Here is a 23446-nt window from a genome sequence, read left to right on the forward strand (position 1 = left end):
ATTGTAGAGTGTAAACAGTTTTCATTCCAGGTAAACATAATCGTAAAAATGATCAGGAGAATAAATTAGAATAAATAGAATTTTTAACAAACATTTTTACTGAAAAAAGAAAAAGGAAAAAAACACATTCCTATAATAAGGAGTCTACAGTTTAATAGATTAGACATTTTAACCTCAAGCTGTAACACACAAAGCTGTAACTGAGTTGTTGAAATGGTCTTTTCATGCTGTGCCTGGGGTTGCCACCTATCCCTGTTTCCCTCGTTCATTTAAACTTTTAACAACCCTCCTTCCGTTCAGAGGTCCCGGGTTTTTGTACCACAGAAGTGGCAACCCCAGCTGTACCAGTGGAAATACCTTCAACCTGCCACCTCACATGTCTAACTGTTGTAGCCATCAGAGCACCCCATACTAGAGTTACCATATGACTCCATGTACACCAGGACAGTGTGGGACAGTTCAGGCTTTTCAACTCACATCGCAATGCACTCTGGTATCTTTTACCTGTCTCAGGTACCTTTCACAGCAGGACTACACTTACCAGAATGCATTGGGATGCGAGTTGAAAAGCCTGAACTGTCCCAAACTGTTCTAGTGTACATGGAGTCATATGGTAGCCGTGCTATACCACCTCATAAACCCAAACTAAATAAATGCAGGGCGTATGTACACTCGAAGCAAGAGTAGGAACCCAATGGAAGGGACACATGAAAATGTGAAAGACAGTTCAGTTCACTGGAGGTTTTCATAGGAAACGGATAGCATGGCCCCACCCCCAGTCCCTGTAGAAAAGATCAAAGATCTCCCAAGGCAGGTTCTGTCACGTTTATAGCCTGCTAGCAGGGTGATCAAGCAGCATGCAGTTTGACTAATACTGGATGAGCTGGCTGCAGCTGCATGCATGTGGTCAGACCAGCTCACTTATTGAGGAGAGTTATCAAGCGCAGGCAAGAGTAAAGGTGAGGACCAAGCACTGACTTCTGCACTGTAAGACCAGCTTTAGTCCGCACTACATTCTTATCAATGACTACTGTTGAACTCCAAGCAATTGTTACAATTGTTAGAAGCTGGACAGTAATTCGTCACCATTTTTTTCATGCATAAACAACAGTTTAACTTTACAGGCATGCAAGTCGATAACATAAGCCACACTTCTGTACAGGACTCGACTGACCCCGCCAGTGACGTGCAAGAGTAATGTTTATCCATAAGCTGCAGACAACTGGTATTGTAAAACAAGAAATGATTGTGGGCTAGAAATCTTTGCTGTTTTTTTTTTTTTTTTTTTGTAGATAAATGGAATCAGCCCAAGCCTGATAAGGTAGTTCTACTGTTTATTTTTCTGTTGTAAAAACAACTGATCAAATCATGCCCAATACTTTGCTGTTATTATTGTAGTCATAGACCAGAAATACTCGTGCAGTTCTGTACGTCAGTGTTGCTGCAGATGGTTCTTGTTTTACAGTGTTTAGTTTAGCGGTAGCAGGTTTAGTTCCCATTACCGGTACACTAGTTTAGGGTACGTTTTGGTTTCAGTTTACAGTTTCAGGGGCTACTAAACTTGCTGTCAGACCTTGTGATTATTACTGAATCCAGGGGACTGATCATTACTGAAAGGGTTTTGAATAGCCTCAGCATAACACATGCGCCCAGGTTAAAATACAGAAACTCTGCTTTGTACATAAAAGCGCATCATTGCAACTGTCGTGAGAAAGGCAGCGTGCTTTCTGTACTTTTGTAAAATTAAATTATTTGAATACATTGCAGTAAACACTATTCATGAAGAGATTCATTTTAATCTTGACAAAGAAAATATTCTGAAGATTTTATTTTAGCTGACATTAAATAATATACATGAGTTTGGACTGATATCTGTTGTCTTTGTTCATGCTTTTCATAAATTGTATTAACAATTCAATAAATAATAATCATTGTGTTTATTTCACCTTACAGACATACATTTGAAGAATGACATTATACAATAAAATAAATACATTACATTTTAAATACTCAAATTGACTCGGAATTAGAGAGCGGATTCTATAGCCAGAGAAGCACTTCAGTGCTATTAAATAACATCTCTGTAGGAAGCAGTGTAGCAACACTGCATGGTGATTTAATCAAGACCATTGCTTCAGAGAATGCACAATTATACCGTGTGGGTATTAAGTATAAAAGCCTCAGCCACCAAAGTGTTTTAGCAGTAACTTCACCCCCAAATAAATAGATTCATGCAAAAGAAAACATATTACTATATAAGCAATGGAACAGCATGATTTAACCCCTTCATAACAGCCCTTCCAATTATTATAACCACAGGATCCATATATATATATATATATATATAATATATATATATATATATATATATATATATATATATATATATATATATATATATATAGGCCCTGTTCACAAAGCTTAAACCATTGCCTAGAGAAGTTTCACGCTTACAAAACTTTAAGTACAGGTAAGTTAGCTTTGTAAATAGGGCCAATAATCTTCTTTTTTTAATTTCTTTTTTTTTTTTTTTTTTTTAGGTAAAGGCATACATTGTAACATTAAAATAGTAAATATAGAACATATTTCTTCTCATGCAATAAATCGGTGCTTGAATTCGGGCACACGCAAATCCGTTGTCTCAGCAACAGTCAAAAGAAACGGTACACTTTAGCAAAAAAGACACAGGACGACTACACAGCCGGACAGATACAAAGCATTTCCTGTAGAAAATAGTGATGGCACGTTTTCAGTATAAAACTTGGCACAGTATACTTGATGAGCTGCAGTGCGAAGCTTGGGCATCAGGAGCTCCCCCTGGTGGCTGTATAAGGTAAAGACTCTGCGTGGTACTAGGAACAGAAAACCCTGGGTAACAAGGAAAGGCATTTAGATTGTCAGGAATAAGACCATTGAATTCATAGGACTGCAAAGAAATGAAGCTGGGAAAGTTAAAAGGCTGGGAACATGTATTTATAAGGGTTTTCATTTACAAAAACAGCATGTTGCTACCCATAACTAGTAAATGATGTGGTATCATTATATAATACTGTGTGCAATACTTACTCATCAGAGTCCTTTTTGCTTTCTTCAATAAACGCAATAGATTCTGATCTGAGTCTGTTTGTAACCTCGTAGGTGCGCAGTGTGACACCAAAGATATCTTCGTGATATCGGTTTTCATCCTGAAAAAAAAAAAAAAAATAATAATAATAATCAGGATCAGAGTGTCAATTTTGCAGATTCTGGAACGCCAGCGGAGGGAAAGGATCCATTGTGTCCAGTAATCACGTCCAATGACAGCAGCCAATAGAAATCTGCTGTAGCTGAGCATTCTGAGTGGGCGGGTCGTCACAGAGAGCTCTGTCTTGTGATTCCCCCACGCGAACGGATTCTTCTCTCTCCATGGTTACTGAGGATGGCAGTTGCAGCTGAGAGTAAACCATACTGAAGCCAAGTTAGAGGTGCAATCAACAATCCGTGTCCTACTTGAATAATTGAGCTCACTCTTATTCGAAAGCAAGGACAAAGTTTTGTGTCGACAAAAAGCCGTCAGATGCAAATGAAAACACGCATGTGCACAATAGCATGCATATAGTATTATAATACAGGCAATGCATTGAGAAACAATTATTATTAAAAAGCAAGAATTAAAAGAAACATGCAGTCTTCATGAAAGCCTTCCAATACAACACAGAACATGCATGTGCTAGTAATATAATATATGCATGAGGCTCCAAATAAGGTACCAGGACAGCAATCAGGGAATGTTAAATTGAGGCTCGGTCAATGACCAGTGACCAGTGAAGGGATGTATTGCTGCATCTCTAAGTCTCGTTGTCACCTACCCTCAGTTTACTGATGTAAATGCCGGCATCTTCCAGGGGCACGTTCCCCTGCAGCTTCACGATGTTCTGGATGGTCTTCAGTACATCTCCAGCCATGGTCACGTCCCCACACACGTACACGTGGCCACCCTGCTCCTTGAAGGTGCTGTAAAGCAGCTCGGCCAGCTGCTCCCGCAGAACATCCTGAACGTATTTCTGAGCAAACGAGAGCCGTTATTAACATGTCGATCAGCGCTTAGATACAACCGATGCAAGAAGGTTAGCGTGAATTTCAAGAAGAAACGATACAGTCCAACTTGTATTAAATCCTTGTATCTCTCTCTCTCTCTCTCTCTCTCTCTCTCTCTGTTTTTAAGGGAGCGCACCCTTGATGTTCAGATGGTCTTTATTAATAGAGCACTGTACCTTTGGTTTCCCAGGCTCCCGGGAGTATGCCGTGTAAAGTTCTTTGAAAACACCTTTATTTTTGGCTTGAATGGTCTCCTCTTTATAGATGTGGTCGATTTTGGATTCCCGGCAGCCAAACACAAGAATCATAGGACTTGGTTTTATGCCTAAGAAAAGAACCAAACATACAGGCATTGGAGAGACATGTGCACACTTGGGTAGCTGGTAGCACAGGCGATCAGAATAGGCCACTGTCCATTGATCTTAGTACTTCATTATGCTAAATCATTCATGTGCCTATGACTTCATGTGCATCCACTTGACTGTCAAATCTAACTCCAAATGTTCAGTAATGCATTGTACTTAAATCAGTGAGCCACTTGGGTAGGCGTTAATGCAATCTGCCTTATATTTAGCACTGAATTGGTAGTGGAAACTGTGTGTGCACCCTGCTGACTATTCTCCTACTCTCTCTCTCTCTCTCGTGATTTTTACTTGATAAATGCATTAAATGACTTACTATCGAATTCATGTATTCAGTATTGATACCTACCCTTGTGTTCAATATCGTAGAGGCGCTGCTGCCAAAAGCTTCTGAAAGGAGCAATTCCAGTCCCCGGCCCCACCAGAATGCACGGCACCTTCGGATCTTTGGGCATCCGGAATGATGGAGCTCTAGAACATTGATCTCACACTATCATTACAATTCTAAGGCACTTCCGCATTGGAACCCATTACCAGCAACCCACACTTTTGACATCACTGAGAGCGTAGATCTCGCACTAAGAATGTCAATGACAAAGTATTCTAAACATTTAAACCACAACAGGCTCTAGAAAAAGTTTCTCTTCCACTCTTTGTTTGACAAACCTGACACAGCATAGCGTGCACCTGAGAAATACACTCCCAACTTGATTAGAGGCACCCACCGCACGCTTAGAAACATACAATCTAGGCATTCAAAAAAAAAAAAAACTTTTACACCTGGTTATTGCTAGCAGTAACACTCAAGGTTTTCATTTTGGTCAACTTCCTTTCTTAATTGGGAACTAATGACAGGTCTGAATTGGACCACGGCAATTTTTACTCTCCTCCATGCAATGCATTAAAACAATTATTATTTATACCAGCGCATCAAAAAATAAGTTTAGCTGGACAATCCCATGTTATTAATAGGGCCCTTACCCTCTTACGAAGCATGGCACAGTCTCATCTGCCTCTATCCTGTTGAGCCAAGAGGAGCAGACCCCATGGTGAATAGGTCCTGCACCATCTGTGAGTGAAACAGTCAAGGAAACGATCAGAAATTCACTGCACACTAGACGTATGTATCGGCAGGTATTACGTTAATCCATTCATCAATGTGTTTATTTCAAAACAAGAAAGGCTGTCCTTTCCTCACCTTTACAATCGAGCACCACTCGATGGCAATGAACTTGTTTACAGCCTCGGTAGGCAGTAAAAATTTCTGCGTCCCGGACCAGAGGAAAAGGCGCTTCCAATCAGCTTCTAAAACACTGAATGTGGACGTTAATGCCATTGACTGGTACTCGGTTGTAAAGGTGAGGGAAGGACAACCTTTCTTGTTTTTAAATCAACACATTAATGAATGGAATTATTTATTACCTGCCGATAAATACTTCTTAAAGGCAATTATGAGTAGCAGCACAACCCTGGTCCACGCAACCTGATAAATAGCTTTATATCAACAATTATTTTATCACACTGTGAAGCGTTGCTGCTTGGCCACTGCTAATCCCAAGTGACCCTGGGGAGGAGCCCTCCTACCTCTTGTGCGATACGAGACTACAGCCACAGTGAGATGAATCTCTCCTGGGTACATGTCAGGGGAGGAGCTGATGGAGTAGTAGCGGGGCTGCAGCAGAGGCAGCTGTGTGAGAAGCAGGGTGGAGGGGATCTGAAGAGAGGGGAACTCCTCCAGCACCTCCACGATGGTGGGGTTGTTACACCACTTCCACTGCTCGTACTCCTGCAGCCCCTGGAAAACAGGAAGCGGGCCACTGGTTAAAGAGGGAAACGATCCCAGCGTTCTTAAAAAAAAAAAACTTTGGAATGTTGCATGGGAGTTTGCCATTGTGGTTACTGTGCTTTTACCATGCGGTCCAGTTCTTCCTGATGAGGATGCAGCCACTTGTACCATATGGTTAGATTTAGACGTTTGTTGAAATAAAATATGTGGTTGGATTGTTAGATCCCTGTTGAGCTAACGCCAGGGAGAACTCACCTTACTCAGAACCTCTAGCTTCTTCCTCTGCTTGTCGCTTGTCGCCAGAGAAGCAAACTGCTGGAGCAGGAGAGGGCTGGGCGGGGTTGTGATGTCCAGGAAATATTTGAAGGCTTGGAATATGGTGCAAGGCGGTATGTGATTCTCGTCTGTCCAGTTACTAATAACACCTTTAAAGAAACCAACCACAGAATAATAGCATCAATGCCTAGCCGGTAAGCAAGGTCATGCTGTACATTGTTTTAAACCAGTCTCGGGGAGCTGATGTGTTTTTTAAATGATCCCTGCTCAGTATCGTTGCATCCTGAACCTTCTCACAGCTTCTCTCCAGCCACATTTTAGAAACATTTGTACAAATGTAAACTATCGCAGTAAACTTAACTGTGCAGTTCCCACCTGAATGTGCCAAATTCACAAAGAAACACAATCTGGGGGCCAACACACGAAATGAGGGCAAACTAACACTGAGAAATTGTCCCATTGCTGAAACAGAGCCCCCTCCCCCATTTATTAACCAATCCAGAAACGTACTGGAAGAACCTAGATGAGTTCAGGGGCTGACAGTTTTAACGTTTCATGAATGGCTTCACATTTCAGAACTTGTAATTGAATTGGTCTTTACACATTTACACACAGTCCTGGCTGAAGGTCCAGGCTGTTAGTTTCCTTCTTCTATCAGATCTATATTCTTACTACAAAAGTGCTGAAAGTAACTCACCCAAAGCTGTGTTCCTCTCCTCTAAGAACTCCACCCTCACAATCTGGTTGACCGGAGGGGCGTCCTCCAGCTTGTCCAGGAGGGACGTGACCAGGTCCTCGTGGTTCCCTGAGAAGACCCCCAGGTGGTCTCCAGGCTCGTACCGGAGGTCCTCGCTGTTGTTTGTGTGGAGACGCAGGAATATTGTGGCGCGGCTGCTGTTTGGAGCACAGTCCCACGTTTAAACTGCTTGCGCGGTTAATCAAAACACGCGTATTTGGTCAATACCAAAAATAAAGTGAACCATGTTCCAAAAATTAGAATACATCAACGTACCTGGATTTGGGGTTTTGCAGATTTTGCCGAGACAGGAGTTTTGCTCCAGAAACCTTCTTTTTGTGGATGCTGAAGAGTGCTGTTGGTGAAGCAAATTGAAAGTAAATTGAAATATCGAGTTGACCTGGAAGCACAGAGTCTCCAGTAAGATTGTCTTGAGCCATAGTATACAGAGCTTTAGAGGTCTATAATTGCATAATCTTTGGTGCAACTGGAATCATGCTTTTTATCAACCTTAATCAGGCTTCACTGTACCATGTTTTCACAATGCTTTAGCACTTTGCTTTTACATCTACAAGGGCTGTGACACTGGATTCTGTCGGATATGTTAGTGCTCACCCGGGTATCTGAGCGTCACTTAGTGCAACTCAGCCTTTTTACACTCCGCTGCAATCGTCAGCAGGTACCTTGTGTGAGCTCAGGCGCCTCGGCTGTGTAGGTCAGGCGGTATTTGCTTCTCTTCCAGCTGCGGTCGTTGCTGATTAGGGAGTTGTTTGCCTTTTCGATGTTCACATCGTCCCCCACGCAGAACACGTCACAGGCCGCCTAGTCAGAGCACATGGCAGACATGAGACAAAAACCATGTGGGATTCATACATTCATATATATATAGAGGTATGGCACTCATGCACGTGTCCAATAACAGTATACTTTGTGGAGCATCATTATCTCATTCTGTTACTAATATACAAAACATATGTTACTAATACACATTCTCTGTAAGCCTAATAAGAGTGTCCTGCAGTACAAAGCTGTCCTTTTATCTGACTATGGGTTCACTGGGACAGTTTGGGACAGTGTTCTTTACTTGCTTCCCTATGAGGTGAGACACCTTTTATCTCTTTAAGAAAAGTGGGGCTACAAGTTCCAGAATGCATTGCAAATGTCCCAAACTGTGTCGGTGATCTAGGACAGGTAGACATGCTTCAGCGCTTCAGTACCTTGAACACCTTCTTGGCCCAGATTCGGAAAGACTCCTCCTGTCCGCAGAGCTCATCCCCTTCCCCCATCTTGAGGATGCGCTCCCCGCCCAGCTCCTCCAGCAGAGTGTCCACTGCCCGGGCAAAGGCACAGAAATGAGGGTAGGCCCTGGATCCCAGGCCAAACGCAGAAAACCTGCAAATCAAAGACAAGACAAACTCCTTTTTATTAGCAGGTGTCCTGCACTGGTCTTACCACTTTTACTGCACGAGGTTCTATACCGTCAAAATTTGTGGAAATGATTCACAAGAAATGCTCTGCCTGGGGTACCTTGACTCCAACAGCATCCAAAAAGCGATGAGTCTCAGTACCACAGCCATAAGGTGTATAAACCTCATGGTTCAGAGACCTGTATTCACCTGCATTAGAATTGTCTTTAGTGATGCAAATACCGGGGACAACAAGCAAATCACGCCAAGCAGGAACAAAATACAGTGAAAGGAAAACGGTGTTCAATTCTTCAGCTGATTAGATCAACACCAACACCAGAAGGCAAACATCAATCAGCTACTGGAGATCACGCAGGTTTAAATAGAGATATACTTTTTGCAGACCTGTTTTGCAGTTTGGCTGCCGTCACGCTCCCCTTTGAGTTTTGACCCATGCACGTGGATTTATTGAAGTTGCATGTAGCCGCTGCCTTTCGGGTCCCAGTCTCGGAGTGGCTGTCTTACCTGACGTTTGCTAGAGGCCCAGTGCTTTCGAAGTTGTCTCGTATCTCGGGTTCATCGCTGGAAGATTTCCGAGCATCCGAGTAAGACGAGACGCTGTTGAAGCGCACTTTGTAACTCCTGCGAGGGGGGATTGTTAACATTGACAGCAAGTTATTATCTGACGGGGGTGCAAACCACGAAACAAAAAAACAAGCTAGACAAAGAAAATAAGCTGCAGAGCACACGGGAATAATCTGGTAAACTGTTTAGAAAGAAATTAGTTGCTGTATCTAATTTCAGTGAAGCCTGTGTCTTAAGCATTAAAACGCAGTAGAAATGTTTCGTCTAGTAGTCTTTTTCAATGTCTTCACATGATTTCTGCATGGCATTAATGATCAATTTAGTAAGCCTGCTAAGGAATCACATTATAATTTGTACTTACTTTCTCTCCTCAGAGCTGGAGTGTGGATGCCTCATTTCCATTAAAGCACTGGCAAATTTCTAAGTGTGAAACAAAAGGGGGAACAAAGGATCTTCTTTTACAAATCCTGCTAATTGGATACATTTATATCCAGCCTACTAAAATTATTGTTGCAATGTTTTCCTCCATTGTTAGACTCCTCAGTGTTCCCCTTATACAAGTTTCCCATACTAAAATATAGAAAAGTGTAATAAAACAACAGGAAAGCTTTTATAAGGGTATGGTATAATTTCAAAGGAAACAAATGCAATTGCAGGCTTGGCAATACTAGTCTGTGTACCTACCTCCCCATTTTCAGGTGGGTCCCCATTTCCAAATGTGCTGCTCACCACCAACACCAAGGTTTCATGCTCCAGGTGCACGACGTCATACTCGTCCATAGACATTACCTACATGGCACACACCAATAGAAAGATGCAGCTGTATTGGCATTACTGCTATTGGATTTTCAGTCTGCATGTCAGCAGTGAAGATCCCATGAGCTTAGAGGTTCATTTGAATGAATTTGTATTTCTTTGCAATGCATTCATATTTTTTAAACGGATTTCTTTCATTTAATTAAAAATGATTAGTTCATGTAACTAGATTTGATGAATAAATGTTGCTCCCACTTTAAATAATTCAAATGCGCTTGTTTAATTTAGCATAAATATCAGCTGTTTAAATTGTTGGGTGTTTTAGGAACAGGCTAGGCAGTATGCTGTAGGCACAGTATAGAGACTTCTGAATCTGCAATAGCTTGTTAAATCAAGGCAAAATGAACCACTGGAGATTCGCTAGAAATGAGGCTTAGTAAGTGTGGGGCGCATGTTTCAGACTGAAGAGCCTCACTCTGCTGTCCTCTCTGCTAAAACAGGAAGGACACTAATAGACATTTCTCACTTGCCTGATTCATCCCAGCTGTCAGAAAAGAGTAACTCTAAAAGAGAATGTCTGGCTGAAAAGACATTTCCTTTACTCGCCCTGGGGGGCCAGAAGACCACTTTATTTTTCTTTTTACAATTTAAAAGGCTTCACTGAGCGTTTGTACCTTCTGGCTTTTGTAATGTTTCACAAGAAAACCGAAGTATGATAAATGCCATTCAGTTAACACTGGCGATGTATGTTTTGTGCTTTTTGTGATTAAAAAGGCAGTAATTCAATTGTTCAGATGCACACACTGCAGTTATGTTTGGCTGCTTTCATTGATGTTTAATTGCTTCAAAACTAAGTATCTTTACAGAAAAGCTACCTTATAAATCGTTTCAGCATTTCTTTTTAAGAAATAGGCATCAATATACATATTACTGTTGTGGATTCATTTACTGGTCTGCAGTGAGTGGAGTTTTCTTTCTTAGACCCCTATACAAGTCCAAAGTGTTTAGAAACATGATCTACTGTTTTATCCTTAACTTTGTGAAGCGTCTGGGATCTGAGTTTTGTTATCTTTGTAATAAATGAAAAGAAACAACCAAACCCAGCTGTATGTATTGTATGTTTAGAGATGTGACACAGAATTGTTTGTTAAGTGTTTTCTTTCTTTTTGCATGTGTTATTCAAATATGCTCCCTCTGTCTTTATGCAGCGTTAGATAACATTCTTTTTAATGTTTTTTTTTTTTATTTTTATTTTTTTTAAATGAAAGTTTGGCTACCTTTGCGTCAAAAGCGTGCTTGAAAATTTCACACAGGGTTTTTGCACAGACTTGAGACTTCCCAGTTTCAGAGGCATACAGTATGGTCGCTTTGACTCTCTTAGCCAGAGCCTGACCCATTAGCTTTGTAGAAAACTTGACAGCCCTGTAAAAAGAAAACAAGACTGATTAAAGTTGTGTCTGTACTGCATGTAAATTAACAAAAACAGAACTTCTGGAAGTAGCAACAACCCATCAATACCCAATACTTCCAGTTCATTAAACCACATGTGCAGGAAATTCACATCCAACTTTTCATTTCAAGTTCCCTACACAGTTACAAGATTTGCCATTAAAAGTGCTCAGTTAATTTGCCCTATTTAGGCATTGTGAATAGTGTATTAGCTGTGTGTTTTGCTAAAGTAAGGTTCGGAGTGGGATTAGAACAGCTCATTCAGACTTACTTTGCCAGCTTCTTGAATCCAATAGTCCTCTTTTTGGTTGGTGTCCCATTAATCCCTTTCCAGACATGAGTATTCCAAGGGTCAGGCTAAAACAAGCAGATCACTATTAGAGTCATTAACCCCTTTCCAGTCATGAGTATTCCAAGGGTCAGGCTAAAACAAGCAGATCACTATTAGAGTCATTAACCCCTTTCCAGTCATGAGTATTCCAAGGGTCAGGCTAAAACAAGCAGATCACTATTAGAGTCATTAACCCCTTTCCAGTCATGAGTATTCCAAGGGTCAGGCTAAAACAAGCAGATCACTATTAGAGTCATTAACCCCTTTCCAGTCATGAGTATTCCAAGGATATTTTTTTTTTAATCTGCTGTGATAAATTAAAATTTGACATGTATTAAACCTTTTCAGGCTGGTGTGAAAGAACAGTCGGCAAGATCAGACTATATAATGAATTGAAACAGGTGTTTAAAAGTATAGTCGCTGCTAGGGAAATAATTCACGGGTAATATTCTTTTTGTGAGCAGGACTCGTTATATCACTAATAGCCCTGCTTCCTTTCTTCAAGCACTGCCTTGTGCATTAGCAGTGAAAGAACACGGTTCCTTTGCAGACAATACAATTAGCCCTCCTCTCAACCAAAACTACATTAAATCAAATAGAGAGGTATAATTAAAAAAAAGAAAAAAAGAAAAAGTAGTACGCTACATTTTTTGCTTTTGGCAGACAGAAAGGATTGTGGCCTGGCTACCCTGAGTGTACACTGTGGTCCCCATGTTGCCTGAGTTTCTTATTAGTATCTTTATTGGAATGGTACTAAATGTTTATCCAGCTACAGAGCCCTGGGATCATTAGGGATTTCAATGTGTGGAGGTGGAACTTGATTGAAGTTTTGTAAAATGGACACAAAAAGGACAAAGTTGGAAATTAAGTGGAGACCAAGTTACAGTAAGGTAGGAGACACACGGCTTACCAAGCCACGCTGTTGATGCTGAATCACTGGGATCCTTTAGTACTTGACAAAGTTTTTGGGATCAGCCAGCCACTAGGAACTGGACAGGCATCGCTCTCCTCTCATTCGTACGCTTTGTTCTAATTATGGGCTCGCTGTTCATCTGAATTACCTGATACTCAAAGGAGGGAGTCAGGCGATAGTTTAGCATCTCCTGGTGAAAGACGGGCGTGATGCTCCCTGACATGGGAGGCACGATCCACACCCAGTCCCCAGGGCAGCCTCCTCGAACCCGAAACTCATTCTCCATGTGCTTCATGAAGGACTCCGTGGCAGAGTGATGGTCCACTATGGTGACCTTCGAGCTCTGCAGCGACAAACCAAAAAAAACACAAATAGAAACAAACCGGATTGAATTTTGAAATGAAGTGCAGAGCAAAGGGGGAATAACATCAAGTTTTCAGAACAATGAAATGAGGTGCAGCAGTAGCTCAGTGCTATGAACGATTAGCGGGGTGTTACAATATTTTGACATATAGCAGTGGTATAAGCCTATAACCAATACACACTGGCACAATGCAGTCCAATATTTGCAGTTGAAAAAATGGAAAATGCATAGCTGAAAAAAGACCATGCAGATATACAGCAAATGTACTTACCTGGAAACTGTACAGAACAGCAATGTTAACCTCCACTAATGCCTGGTCTTTCCACAGAGACGATGTCTTTCTGGTATCCAACCCCATTCTTTTAGCTACGTCCTGTGAGGTGGTGGACATAAATACAGTAATATTATTATAAAAACCCAAAGCGTACAGAAATCAACACATATCTATAATAAACATCCTTTTAAACAGCATGATGGCTCCAGATTACAATGATTGGGACCTCAGAGTGCGTGATGTAAAACCTTATAAAATAAAAGGACTTGTGCCTCTTGTACGGTCGCTGTGTTAATCGGGCTGATATGTGGGTGGGTGATGGAGTTGAAATCTTACTAAGGGGTCTCCAGTGTTCTCATCAAGGCCCTGTTTTACATTTTAGTTGATATGCAAAGTGCTGCATGTGGATTCAGATCAGCCAGATGATTACTTTAAAGTGCCTCTATTATGCTTGTAAAAAGAGACGAAAGGAAAACGATCAGGTGTTCACAAAACAAATGGGACCTGTCCAGCAGCTGGGATACACGTCTGGGTAAGAGTTCTTTACTTTCTGATGTGTGGACGGCTTTTTTTGTTGTTCTCTTTTACACTTAGCTGTTACAGCAGTGCTAAGCTGTTTATTGAGGGTATCAGTTAGAACATCAAACATTGAAATGTAAAACCTAATTTCGGCATGGGAGAGAATTCTAATACTGATCTTAAGATTTGAATCAGTTGTTAATTAGGGTTAAGATTACGATGTCGAGAACAAGCAACGGCTCAAAGAAAACGCTTCACGTGTTTGAAAGAGTGCACTTTTATACTGGCCCGTCTTTCTGCACCAGGTAAACAACGTGACCTATCATTCTGCACCTGTGCCATAACTTCAGATCAGCAAACAATATTCACCCAGCCCAGTCTAAGTAACACATGCTTGTGATCACACAGACCCACACCAGACACCCCACAGCCCGCAGTACCTCCAGAATGTTATAGCGAGAGCTGTCACAATAGTCCCGGACCCCAATCTCTGTTCCCATGTACCAGCCACTGAAGGGGCAGGCTGTGAACTCCAGACCTCCGACCTCCAGGAGCATACTGGACACTGCCGGGAGCCCGTACCATTTCAGGCTGAGATCTTTGAACCAGTCGTACCTGCCGCAAAACACAAACGGGTTTGAAACCACTTCATGCATTCTTATCACCACTGGTTTTTCAGCAAAGCACGCAAGTGTTTTATCAACTTAACATTGCCAAACTGTTACAGAGGTCTAAGAAAATAAACAAACAACCCGATGAGACTGATTTTAGTTTGCAGTCCTGAACTGTCAGGCCAACACAGTATGGTGCAACACTGAGACGCAGTAAAGCAGCATGTGCCATCATGGAAAGTATACTTCATTGCCCATTGAAAACACTGGAACCAAATATCCAGAGAATATCATTTCACTTGATAGTCGAGGATAGGCTGTGATATTCAATCTGTGCTGTTGTCTATGAATTAAACTTGCCCAAGTGAATGTAGGAATGTGGATCAAACTGGAGCTTAGCATGTGGGTTCTACATAATGTATGTCATGGCCTCTCTCATGCAATAAATAAAGCTCAGTTGTATCATTCATAGGATTTAAGCCGGCCAGCGAGTCAAAGTCTTCTATCGCATGTTTCTGGGCAGCAGCCAGCTTTACGCCTGGCACTGAAGGATCTGCATTGATGTTCCTGCTTTTATTATTAACCATGCTCCCATATCAACATGAGGAGACTCCCCCGCTCATTTAGCATGAAACATTTCCATTTGCAGAGCTTGTGGCAGAGAAGCCACCTATCCATCACCCTAGCAACCCGGAGAAGCACCCCCCGCCCCGTGCCCGCTCTGAGCTCTCAACCTGCACGGCTGCAGTGTGCACACTTACTTGGGGTGTTTCATATGCACTTCCAAGATCAGATCTGCAGGCAGCTCAAAGAGCTCTGGATCATTGCCATTGGCTTGAAGCAAGAGAGGGAGGATATCAAATCGTCCTTTAGGCGGCTTCCATCCTTGCTGAATGCAGATCTACACAACACAATACTGTGGATCAATGCACACATTCTTTTCAAGCTGATTCTTCCTATTCAACTTCTTCTAATGAACTTGACAGCCTCCCCGCTTCCCCCATGAATCTCACTCGTGAATATTAGCTCAAAAAGCTTGCAGGGTTTATCATGCAACAAACCTGTACTACAAAACTAAGCAAAGGAAGGGCGCTCCAAAGGTAGGTGGAGCTTGCTTTCCCAATCACTGTGTCTCCTATGAGTCATGTGATTATGTGCAATGATTGCATTCAGGAAATCAAAAACAAGTGCTGGTGCTAAAACATAATCCTTTAAAACCCAAAGACACATTTCCCGTGAAACACGCGAGTGCTGTGCCACAGTGAACAGGACTGCGTTCAAGGTAAGATGTGTTAAAATATATTATCTTTATATCCAGGCGTTTACCTCAGTTAGTTCCACAGAGGCAGGATCTCCCAGAATAGAGCCATCCGGCTGCTTGTAGCCAGCATAGCGGATCAGCTGACTGTTCCAAACGCGGAAGTCATGCTTGCCATCTGTCCTCTGGGGGAATATAGTGATAGCAGATCTAAAAACAAAACATGCATTGATATTTCAGTATTGAGAAATACAGGATTCCCGGATATTTATAGCTGTCCATTACTGAGTTTAATCCATATACACATGAATGTGGTAAACAAGAAAAAACCTCTTGTTATCTTATCTGCACTGAAATAAAGTTAAAATAGAATTACATTGTAGCAGATCGTCAACCCTACAGGTTGGCACCCATGCATGCTTATGTTCAGTGACTACAAAGAGTCTTGCAGAACAAGAAAGAAGTGGATGTAGAATATAGTAAAGCAGGCATTAGTTTGCAGTAATGCAGCATTGCTGTCCTGCACTGGACCCTGAGTCTCGGGACACACCTGAGGTTTCCTTTGTTGGTAGCGTACTTAATGTGATTGCAGATGTAATTGAACATCCCATGAGCTGTAGTACAATCCCGGGCATCAAACACCTGGAGACAAAGAAAAGATGTACCACACGCAGTTAGAACTGACGTGCCTGGATACCAGGAGTTTACACGTTACCAAAAACAAGTTACTCTACCCAACAATTATTTTGTAACACTGCAGTTCCAATTTGCTTCTTGTAAAGATCCATGATCCATAGCACTGAAGGCCGTTGCTGTATAGTGAATGTCCCTGATATGGATCCTTGTTAAAAATGCAACGCTCATGCTAAGTTAATTAGGGTTACCAGAGGCTACTTTGAAAGGCATTGAAGCCTTTGAAAAAGAGGAATGTGCATGAATATGCAAACACAGAGGCTCATGCTGACCTGCAGTTTGGACCACTGAATCCTTCCAATACAACGGGCTGCGTTCCTCCAGGCGTGCTTAGCCCCATAAATGAGCTCAGTGTCTCTTAACTGATAGCTCCCGGAAACTTCAATTTCTTTAGTCACCTCTTCCAGTCTGTCAGCGTGAGCCTTGGAGCCAAATCTGGGAGGGAAAGCAGTAAAGAAAGCACAGGAAAGGAAATGCCTGTCAGAATCACGCCTCTCTGATTGCAACTTTCTGCATTTCTTAAACCAGGGGCAGCAGCTGAAGAAAAAAAGATGCACTGGTATTTCAAAAGTGGAAACACTTTTTAAGGTTTGAAAAAAGGGTTCCATTTTCCACTTGCAATTAACACCAGCAACCTTTTCACTGATGCACCTTCTATCATTTCTAAAAACAAAGAAGAAAGCCCTCCATTGGCCCCCAAATCTTTTGTGCTGAACAGCGTGTCCCTTCCAAAGGATATATTTGCAATTAATACCAGGTGTGTACAATTTCAGTAAAGCACGACAGCGATCAGGCTAGAAAGGGATTTTGTAATCAGACTCATTGAGGACATAATAAATACAAATGTGTTATGTCTAGATCCTGAGACAATGTATCTCCTCATCTCCACATAACACTGTAAATTTAAAGTGAAAAAATGGAATACAAAATTAACTGCACAATGATAAGGAAAAGAAGTGGAAAATGGTACCTGGAGTGCAGGAACATTTAAAAAACCCTAGTTTCAGATAATCTGCTCTAACTAAAGATTTCAAAGCCGGTTAGTCATAGTCAACAATAGAGCCTGTCTTGCCTTTTTATGGAAGTGTAGTATTGGTCAATGAAATCAGTTGCAAGTGGGAGTAATTCTTCATTTGTTCTCACATGCTGGTTTGGGGTCATCACAGAGCCTATGCAAACCTGTTCTGTGCAGATTGGCAACTGCATAGGGGGAAAAAACACACAAAATGCAGAAATTGTACCATCATATTTTCATAATTACTCTTGCTATAAATTCTAGTTTATAATAATATCATAGTATAAAGATTAATGTTAACGATATATATATTATATATTATAATACTATAATATATATATATTTTCAATATAGGATATATATATCAAACCTATATACTTTCAAATGTAAAAGTAATATTTAAATTTGCGTTTTCAGATTGATATATTTTGTATTGACAAGCCACTTGCCATGTGATTAACACAACCCAGCTCCTCGCAGAGTACTATTCCCCAGCGGGTCAGTGCAAAAGGACAGGTTGACAGCCTCGTTACGCTATGCAGCACTTGCCTTCAATTACCTCCTGGATACTGAATAACAGCAACATTAGACGGAAGTCATTGTGGAGAGCAGCTTCATATATAAGCAGGGAGGAGCAGCCCAGTCAGGTAAGATTTCAATCGTGCTATCGCTATAGCTAGGCAACATTAGAAATACCTCTTCAACTGCTCAACATGATAGAAGTTTAGTTTTCTTTACACTGCATTAATGAAGAGATATAAGCCACTGCTAGTGTTAGCATAAACCTGACACAGATCAGCCTTACCTTACTTGATTTTAAATGCAAAGTATCATTAAACACGCAGGCAGTTTCCCAGTTCTTTATCTTCATGAATCGAGGACACTTAGACGGACTGCCATTTGTCAAATTCTTGGTAGGGGATACTCTTCCTGGGGGCAAGGTCTGTAGAGGATATGAAACCACAAGTTGTAATCTCAAAACCAAACAGACAGACATTATGATTGGAGGACACATGGTAGCGTTCCTTTGTTAGACTGACCTGGTTTGAAATCATTTGTTTATGATCTTTGCACATTCACCACTTACAAACCACCAAAATAAATATATAATGTACCACCATTGATATATAAAGAAAGCCATCATGCATAAAATACACTAGGTTTTGTTGGATTATGATGTATTATTAGCGATGAGGTTGACTCGCTAACGGTAAACTGGAGAAAAGTTAACTTTCTAGGTTTTGGATCCAGTGTGTGGTTTGAAATTTTGTTTTTTTTGTCTAAACCCCATTTCATGACATACATGTAGGCAGCTGGGCAGAGCCATGAGATACAAAACAAAAGACGGTCTGAAGCAGACTATTTTGCAATCCCTTTGATTTCTATGAATTGAATACTTTGGTTTAACAATATTGTGTTGAAAGGAAAAGTATATCATTGAGCAAAATGTGCAACTACAAAAAAGAGCAGGTAAAGTTGTCAGCGAGTGATGCATCTTTACACAGTACAGCCATTGATTGAAGAATGATTGCAATTCATCCACCCTGGAAGTTAAATAGAACCGGACTCCATTCATGCAAAAAAAGAACCTTGTTGTGCACTTGGGTGTATAAAAAGAAATCAATCATTTTGAAATGGAGTTAAAGTGAGTATAGCTACCAAAAAAAAGGCTTAATTACTTTGTAATTGCTGTGCTTGCTCAAGAAATAAAAGTGAATGGAGAGATGTTCCCTGTGTTTAATCATGATAAGGGTAATGTTTCTAAAAATTGATTTATTTCATGGCATTCTGTTCAGAAGCATTGCCTTTTCTAACAATTACATGCCAAGGTCTAAGAAAGCTCACAATGAGATCCTGAGAAGCTTATGTTTTGATTGGCCCCGGCTTATGGACTTCACAATAATGGCTGATGATTACTTTCAGTAAGTAACCAAAGAATAGCAGATGTGGCTAATTATTCTGTAATGCTAAACGCTACAGGAAATAACACCAATTGACCTGACAAAAAAAGTGATCTGTATTGGTCTAGTAGGAAGGGAGGGAGGGTGGCTAGATGAGGGGTTGGGGGGAGTGAAATATGATAGCTTTTCTCCCTGCCTTCATATTAAAAATACTGTTACTTATTTCAAGAAATGAACAGGAGAAAGTCACTAAGATGAAAGTGTCTCGCTTGCAGGAGAGCTGTAGGAGGAATCAGAGACAGAAATAGACACTGAGCAGATTCAGACATGGCACTCTTAGCAGAATAAACAACATCGCCACGTCCACGGCATACACTGAGCTCTGTGGAAATCCACTAACAAACGATGACAGGGTTAGGGTTAGGGTTAGGGTTAGTGTTAGGGTTAGGGTTAGGGTTAGGGTTAGTGTTAGGGTTAGGGTTAGGGTTAGTGTTAGGGTTAGGGTCAGGGTTAGGGTTAGGGTTAGGGTCAGGGTTAGGGTTATTTGTACAGTAAACTGATGTTAATTGATACAATATTCCAACAGTGTTCTACGTACAACCATGAAGAAGGATTTCATACTCTATTTACTGAGATCCCATTTTTATCTGGCATCTATAGCAATCCACTGGATTGGTGCCTCATGTAAAGCTGGGTGAGTGACTGAATAGATGAGAAAATGCCATGGTGCTAGGTAGCAGGGCAAGTAGACTGGGAGCCACCCTCCTGGGATGAAGCCAGCTGCAAGGAGAAGGCGTCCGGATTAAGATAACCTGAAATTCTGTCAATTAGTGGAGGCTCCTTTCCTATCTAGAAACCCCTAAGGGTATGTGTTGTTATCACTGTACCTGCACGCTCTCAGAATAAGGGTTGTTGAGGACCACTGGCATGTTGTCCTTTCCCCACAGGTCATCAAACACTCTGTCATTGTCCACGGCCAGCTGTAGTGATTCCTGAGTCACTTGAGCCAGCTCCCTGTAAACACACGACACTGTCATTGCAGATGCTTTGAAGCAATGGACACCACTTTATATGAAAAATCCACCTGGTTGGCAGTGACTACTATGGCTTTCCATCGTAATTTAAAGTAACTGGAAAAAGTTACATAATCTATCAGCAATCAGAGTGTTTTTCATATAACAGTCTTTTGGATTTGAGGCCGTGTGAAAGTGTACCACAAAAGTGTTGAACGCTTGAAATTAGAATACAGTAGCATGTCATTGTTTGCCTGTTTATTGACTGAAGGTGAATGAAGATGATCACAAGGAAAATAAAAACACTACCTTCTCCTGACCAAAGTAAACACCAAGCTTATGGTTTCCCAATAGGAATGGGTCTCCCACTGCTTTCTCTGGCATGCTTAGGTATTTGAACTTTGACAGGAAGTGCAGGGGGTCAGTGATCTAAGCCATTGACATGGCATGACCACCACTGCATTTTGTGCAACACAGCCAAGTAAACTATGACACATATAATACATAATACACTCTGAAGGTGTGTTCATGAAGATAGGGTGTTGCTATGTTGCTATGTTGCTATGTTGCTGTTTTTTTTCTCTTTAGACATGATCTTTGGTAAATAAGCTTTTCTATTGGTCTAAGAGCATGAAAGCTCTCATGTGATGACATAAAACACAAAAGGTGACACCTGTCATTGTTCTTTAAGAACAAAAGGCAAAAGGCTTGGTTCTAAAATTTGTTCTTTATCCCAATTTCAGTTCGACAAAGTCCCAGTCTGAAATAAACACGGTTCCTAGTTCTTTAAATGAAAGCCAGTGCTTTCCTTTTTATAGTGTAGCAACTGCATCTTACTAAAGGCACAGTGATAAGATTAGGAAACCTCCTCTCACCTAAATACACAGCCATCTGATTTCATCAGGACCTTCGCAGGGTAATCAGATTCTACACAGTAGCTATATCAAGTTGTTTAGACACCAAGAACCAAAGCCATAGTGTTTCACTTACAGTAGTATGCTTTAAAATTAGATTTCCCCTTGAATATCTTACAATGTGGTTGCACCACACTATTTAAATGTATTATCTTATATTCCAAATTGTCAGGAGTCCACTGATATCTATAAGTCATCATAAGCAGTAATACAAGGGCTTGGTGACTTTTTTAATTAGAGTGTTCCTATGTACAGTAGGTAAGAATTAGGCTTCTGATAAAGACCTCACATCATTTAAATAAGTATACATAATGACAGGCTTCAAATTTATCCACTGCAAATTATTCTAGTATATCATTATTACTATATGGTCATTTTGAAACATTAAATTAATTTCCTTATTGAAAATCACATGGATATAATTCCTTTTGCACTGCTGTAGTTAAAATTCAATTTAAAAAGTTAATAATTTAACAAAATGAAATCCTATCAATTCTCTAGGTGCTACTTCCCATAAACAATGATCATGTTCACTATAAATAGCCCTTTATATATTTATTATATTCCTTACCTGCCCACTTGGACCTCCACATCTCGTTTCTCAGTCTTATGTAAGCCTTCCCCATTGATCTCCCTTTTACTGTTCTTCAACAAATTCAATACTGGCTCGATTTCTTTGAGAAGGTCATTATTTTCAGCCCCACCATTGGTACGGGAGTTGAGACTGTGATCTGTTGAGCCATCAGCCTCTTTCAGAATATCTTGGCTGATCAAGGAGGACTCAATGCCATTGATCTGAATGAGGGGGTTTGGTTTCTGGTCTAGCTCTCTTAATGGTTCTTTGTTACTTTGCATGCCTGCCGTTGTAGAACAATCGATAAGCTTGGGCACCAGAAACAGAGGTCTGGTGACTCTGCTAGTCTTTGATCTTCCATCTCCAGTGAAGGTAGTCTCTAGATGAGTGCTAAATCCCTCTGGGCCTCTCAGAATCAGAACCACGTAAGTCTCTGGAGAGATGTTCTTCAGCATTTCCAAAGCCCTCTCATAGCTCATTTCCACCAAAGGCTTGTTATTAACCGCTAGGACAATATCTCCTACTTGAACAAGACCACTTTCTTCTGCAGCCCCTCCCCTGATCAGATCGGATACAATGACGGGAGGCTTGCAGACACGTTGCTTCACCAGAAACCCGAGGCCACCAACCTTCTTCTTGAAAAGCCTCACTGAAATGACATTGGGCTGCAGCTGCTGGACGCAGAAATCAGTATCTTCCATGGTTAGGTTTCAGGAGGACAATGATTCAATGTTAAACGCGTTTGAAGAAACTGTTACTTGAATTGGTATAAGAACAGGTTTTAATCACATTTTGGTTTTTCTCACACTTCTTCAGAACGGTGCTTGTCTTTCCTGAGAAGACAATAAAGAGATGTTAAATGAGGCTCAGACAATGTTAATAGCTCAGTAATTGACTACAATGAGTGTGATTGAGATAATAACTAGTCTTATTAGATCTCAATATCTTTGACTATATTTAACCAAATTGTATAAAACATAATGCGGAAGATTGTAATTGTTAAGCAAGACAGGGATGTATTAAGGATTATCCTTATTGATTCCACAGGCACACTGTACATCCACCAAGCAGAATAAAAGAGTCTTAGCAGAGGGAGGGTTCTAATAGAGGGAGATCTTCAAAGAGTGGTCTTCAAATGGAGCCGGGCGTCAGAGGGAGGGGAGGTTATTGAAATAATGTAATGACATTAAGGGTTTTGTTTTCTGCGAATACTGGCAGGAGCAGACAGATCAGACTGTTCAAAACCAGTTACTGAAGATGGACCTCATATTTTATAATGTGCTTCATGCTACGTGTCCAATCTACATCGGTCCTAATGTGTATGAATAAACACAGTTCGGGTTTCAGATGTATAATTCAGCTCATAAATACGTTTCAAGTAATAAAAAAAAACAATATAAGGAAACAATGTAATTGCGTTCAGTAACTTAAATATTGCATAGGTGCATAGCACGAACAGAAAGAATTCATAGGCATGCCATGCTTTGTGTACCGGTGAACTGCATACTGCTTTATAGGGTTAAATAATGACAGTTGTATCAATCAAGCTAGATGAGTACAAACATAATCGTGCCGTTCACTTTGCTTGTGTGCCATTCCCCATTGCTGTTAGCCATTAGTTTCATAACCTGTG

At 40.9% G+C, this 23446-nt stretch overlaps 1 protein-coding gene across 2 annotated transcripts; it reads right to left on the bottom strand.

Annotated features, from left to right (window-relative positions):
* Positions 1-581: 581 nt before the first annotated feature.
* On the bottom strand, positions 582-22638 carry LOC121299518 (nitric oxide synthase, brain). 2 transcript variants are annotated; one of them, XM_041227279.1, is made up of 28 exons: positions 21811-22638; positions 20200-20326; positions 18217-18354; positions 17469-17596; positions 16669-16831; positions 16254-16345; positions 15772-15913; positions 15207-15346; positions 14275-14449; positions 13313-13414; positions 12826-13020; positions 11705-11790; positions 11262-11406; positions 9913-10017; positions 9590-9648; positions 9169-9285; positions 8455-8629; positions 7921-8059; positions 7514-7592; positions 7199-7392; positions 6481-6650; positions 6024-6234; positions 5421-5508; positions 4789-4910; positions 4254-4402; positions 3849-4043; positions 3067-3185; positions 582-2868 (listed from the first exon to the last, which is right to left on the bottom strand). In XM_041227279.1, exons 1-28 carry the CDS (start codon positions 22512-22514, stop codon positions 2853-2855), a joined length of 4275 nt encoding a protein of 1424 aa, XP_041083213.1. In that variant the 5' UTR covers positions 22515-22638; the 3' UTR covers positions 582-2852. The 2 variants fall into 2 exon arrangements, with proteins under 2 accessions (XP_041083213.1, XP_041083212.1); XM_041227278.1 differs by lacking the exons at positions 582-2868; positions 17469-17596; positions 18217-18354; positions 20200-20326; positions 21811-22638 and having other exon boundaries at positions 3063-3185; positions 7199-7395; positions 16669-16753.
* Positions 22639-23446: the final 808 nt, after the last annotated feature.

Source organism: Polyodon spathula, chromosome 25, assembly GCF_017654505.1.
Source record: "Polyodon spathula isolate WHYD16114869_AA chromosome 25, ASM1765450v1, whole genome shotgun sequence".
NCBI lineage: Eukaryota > Metazoa > Chordata > Actinopteri > Acipenseriformes > Polyodontidae > Polyodon > Polyodon spathula.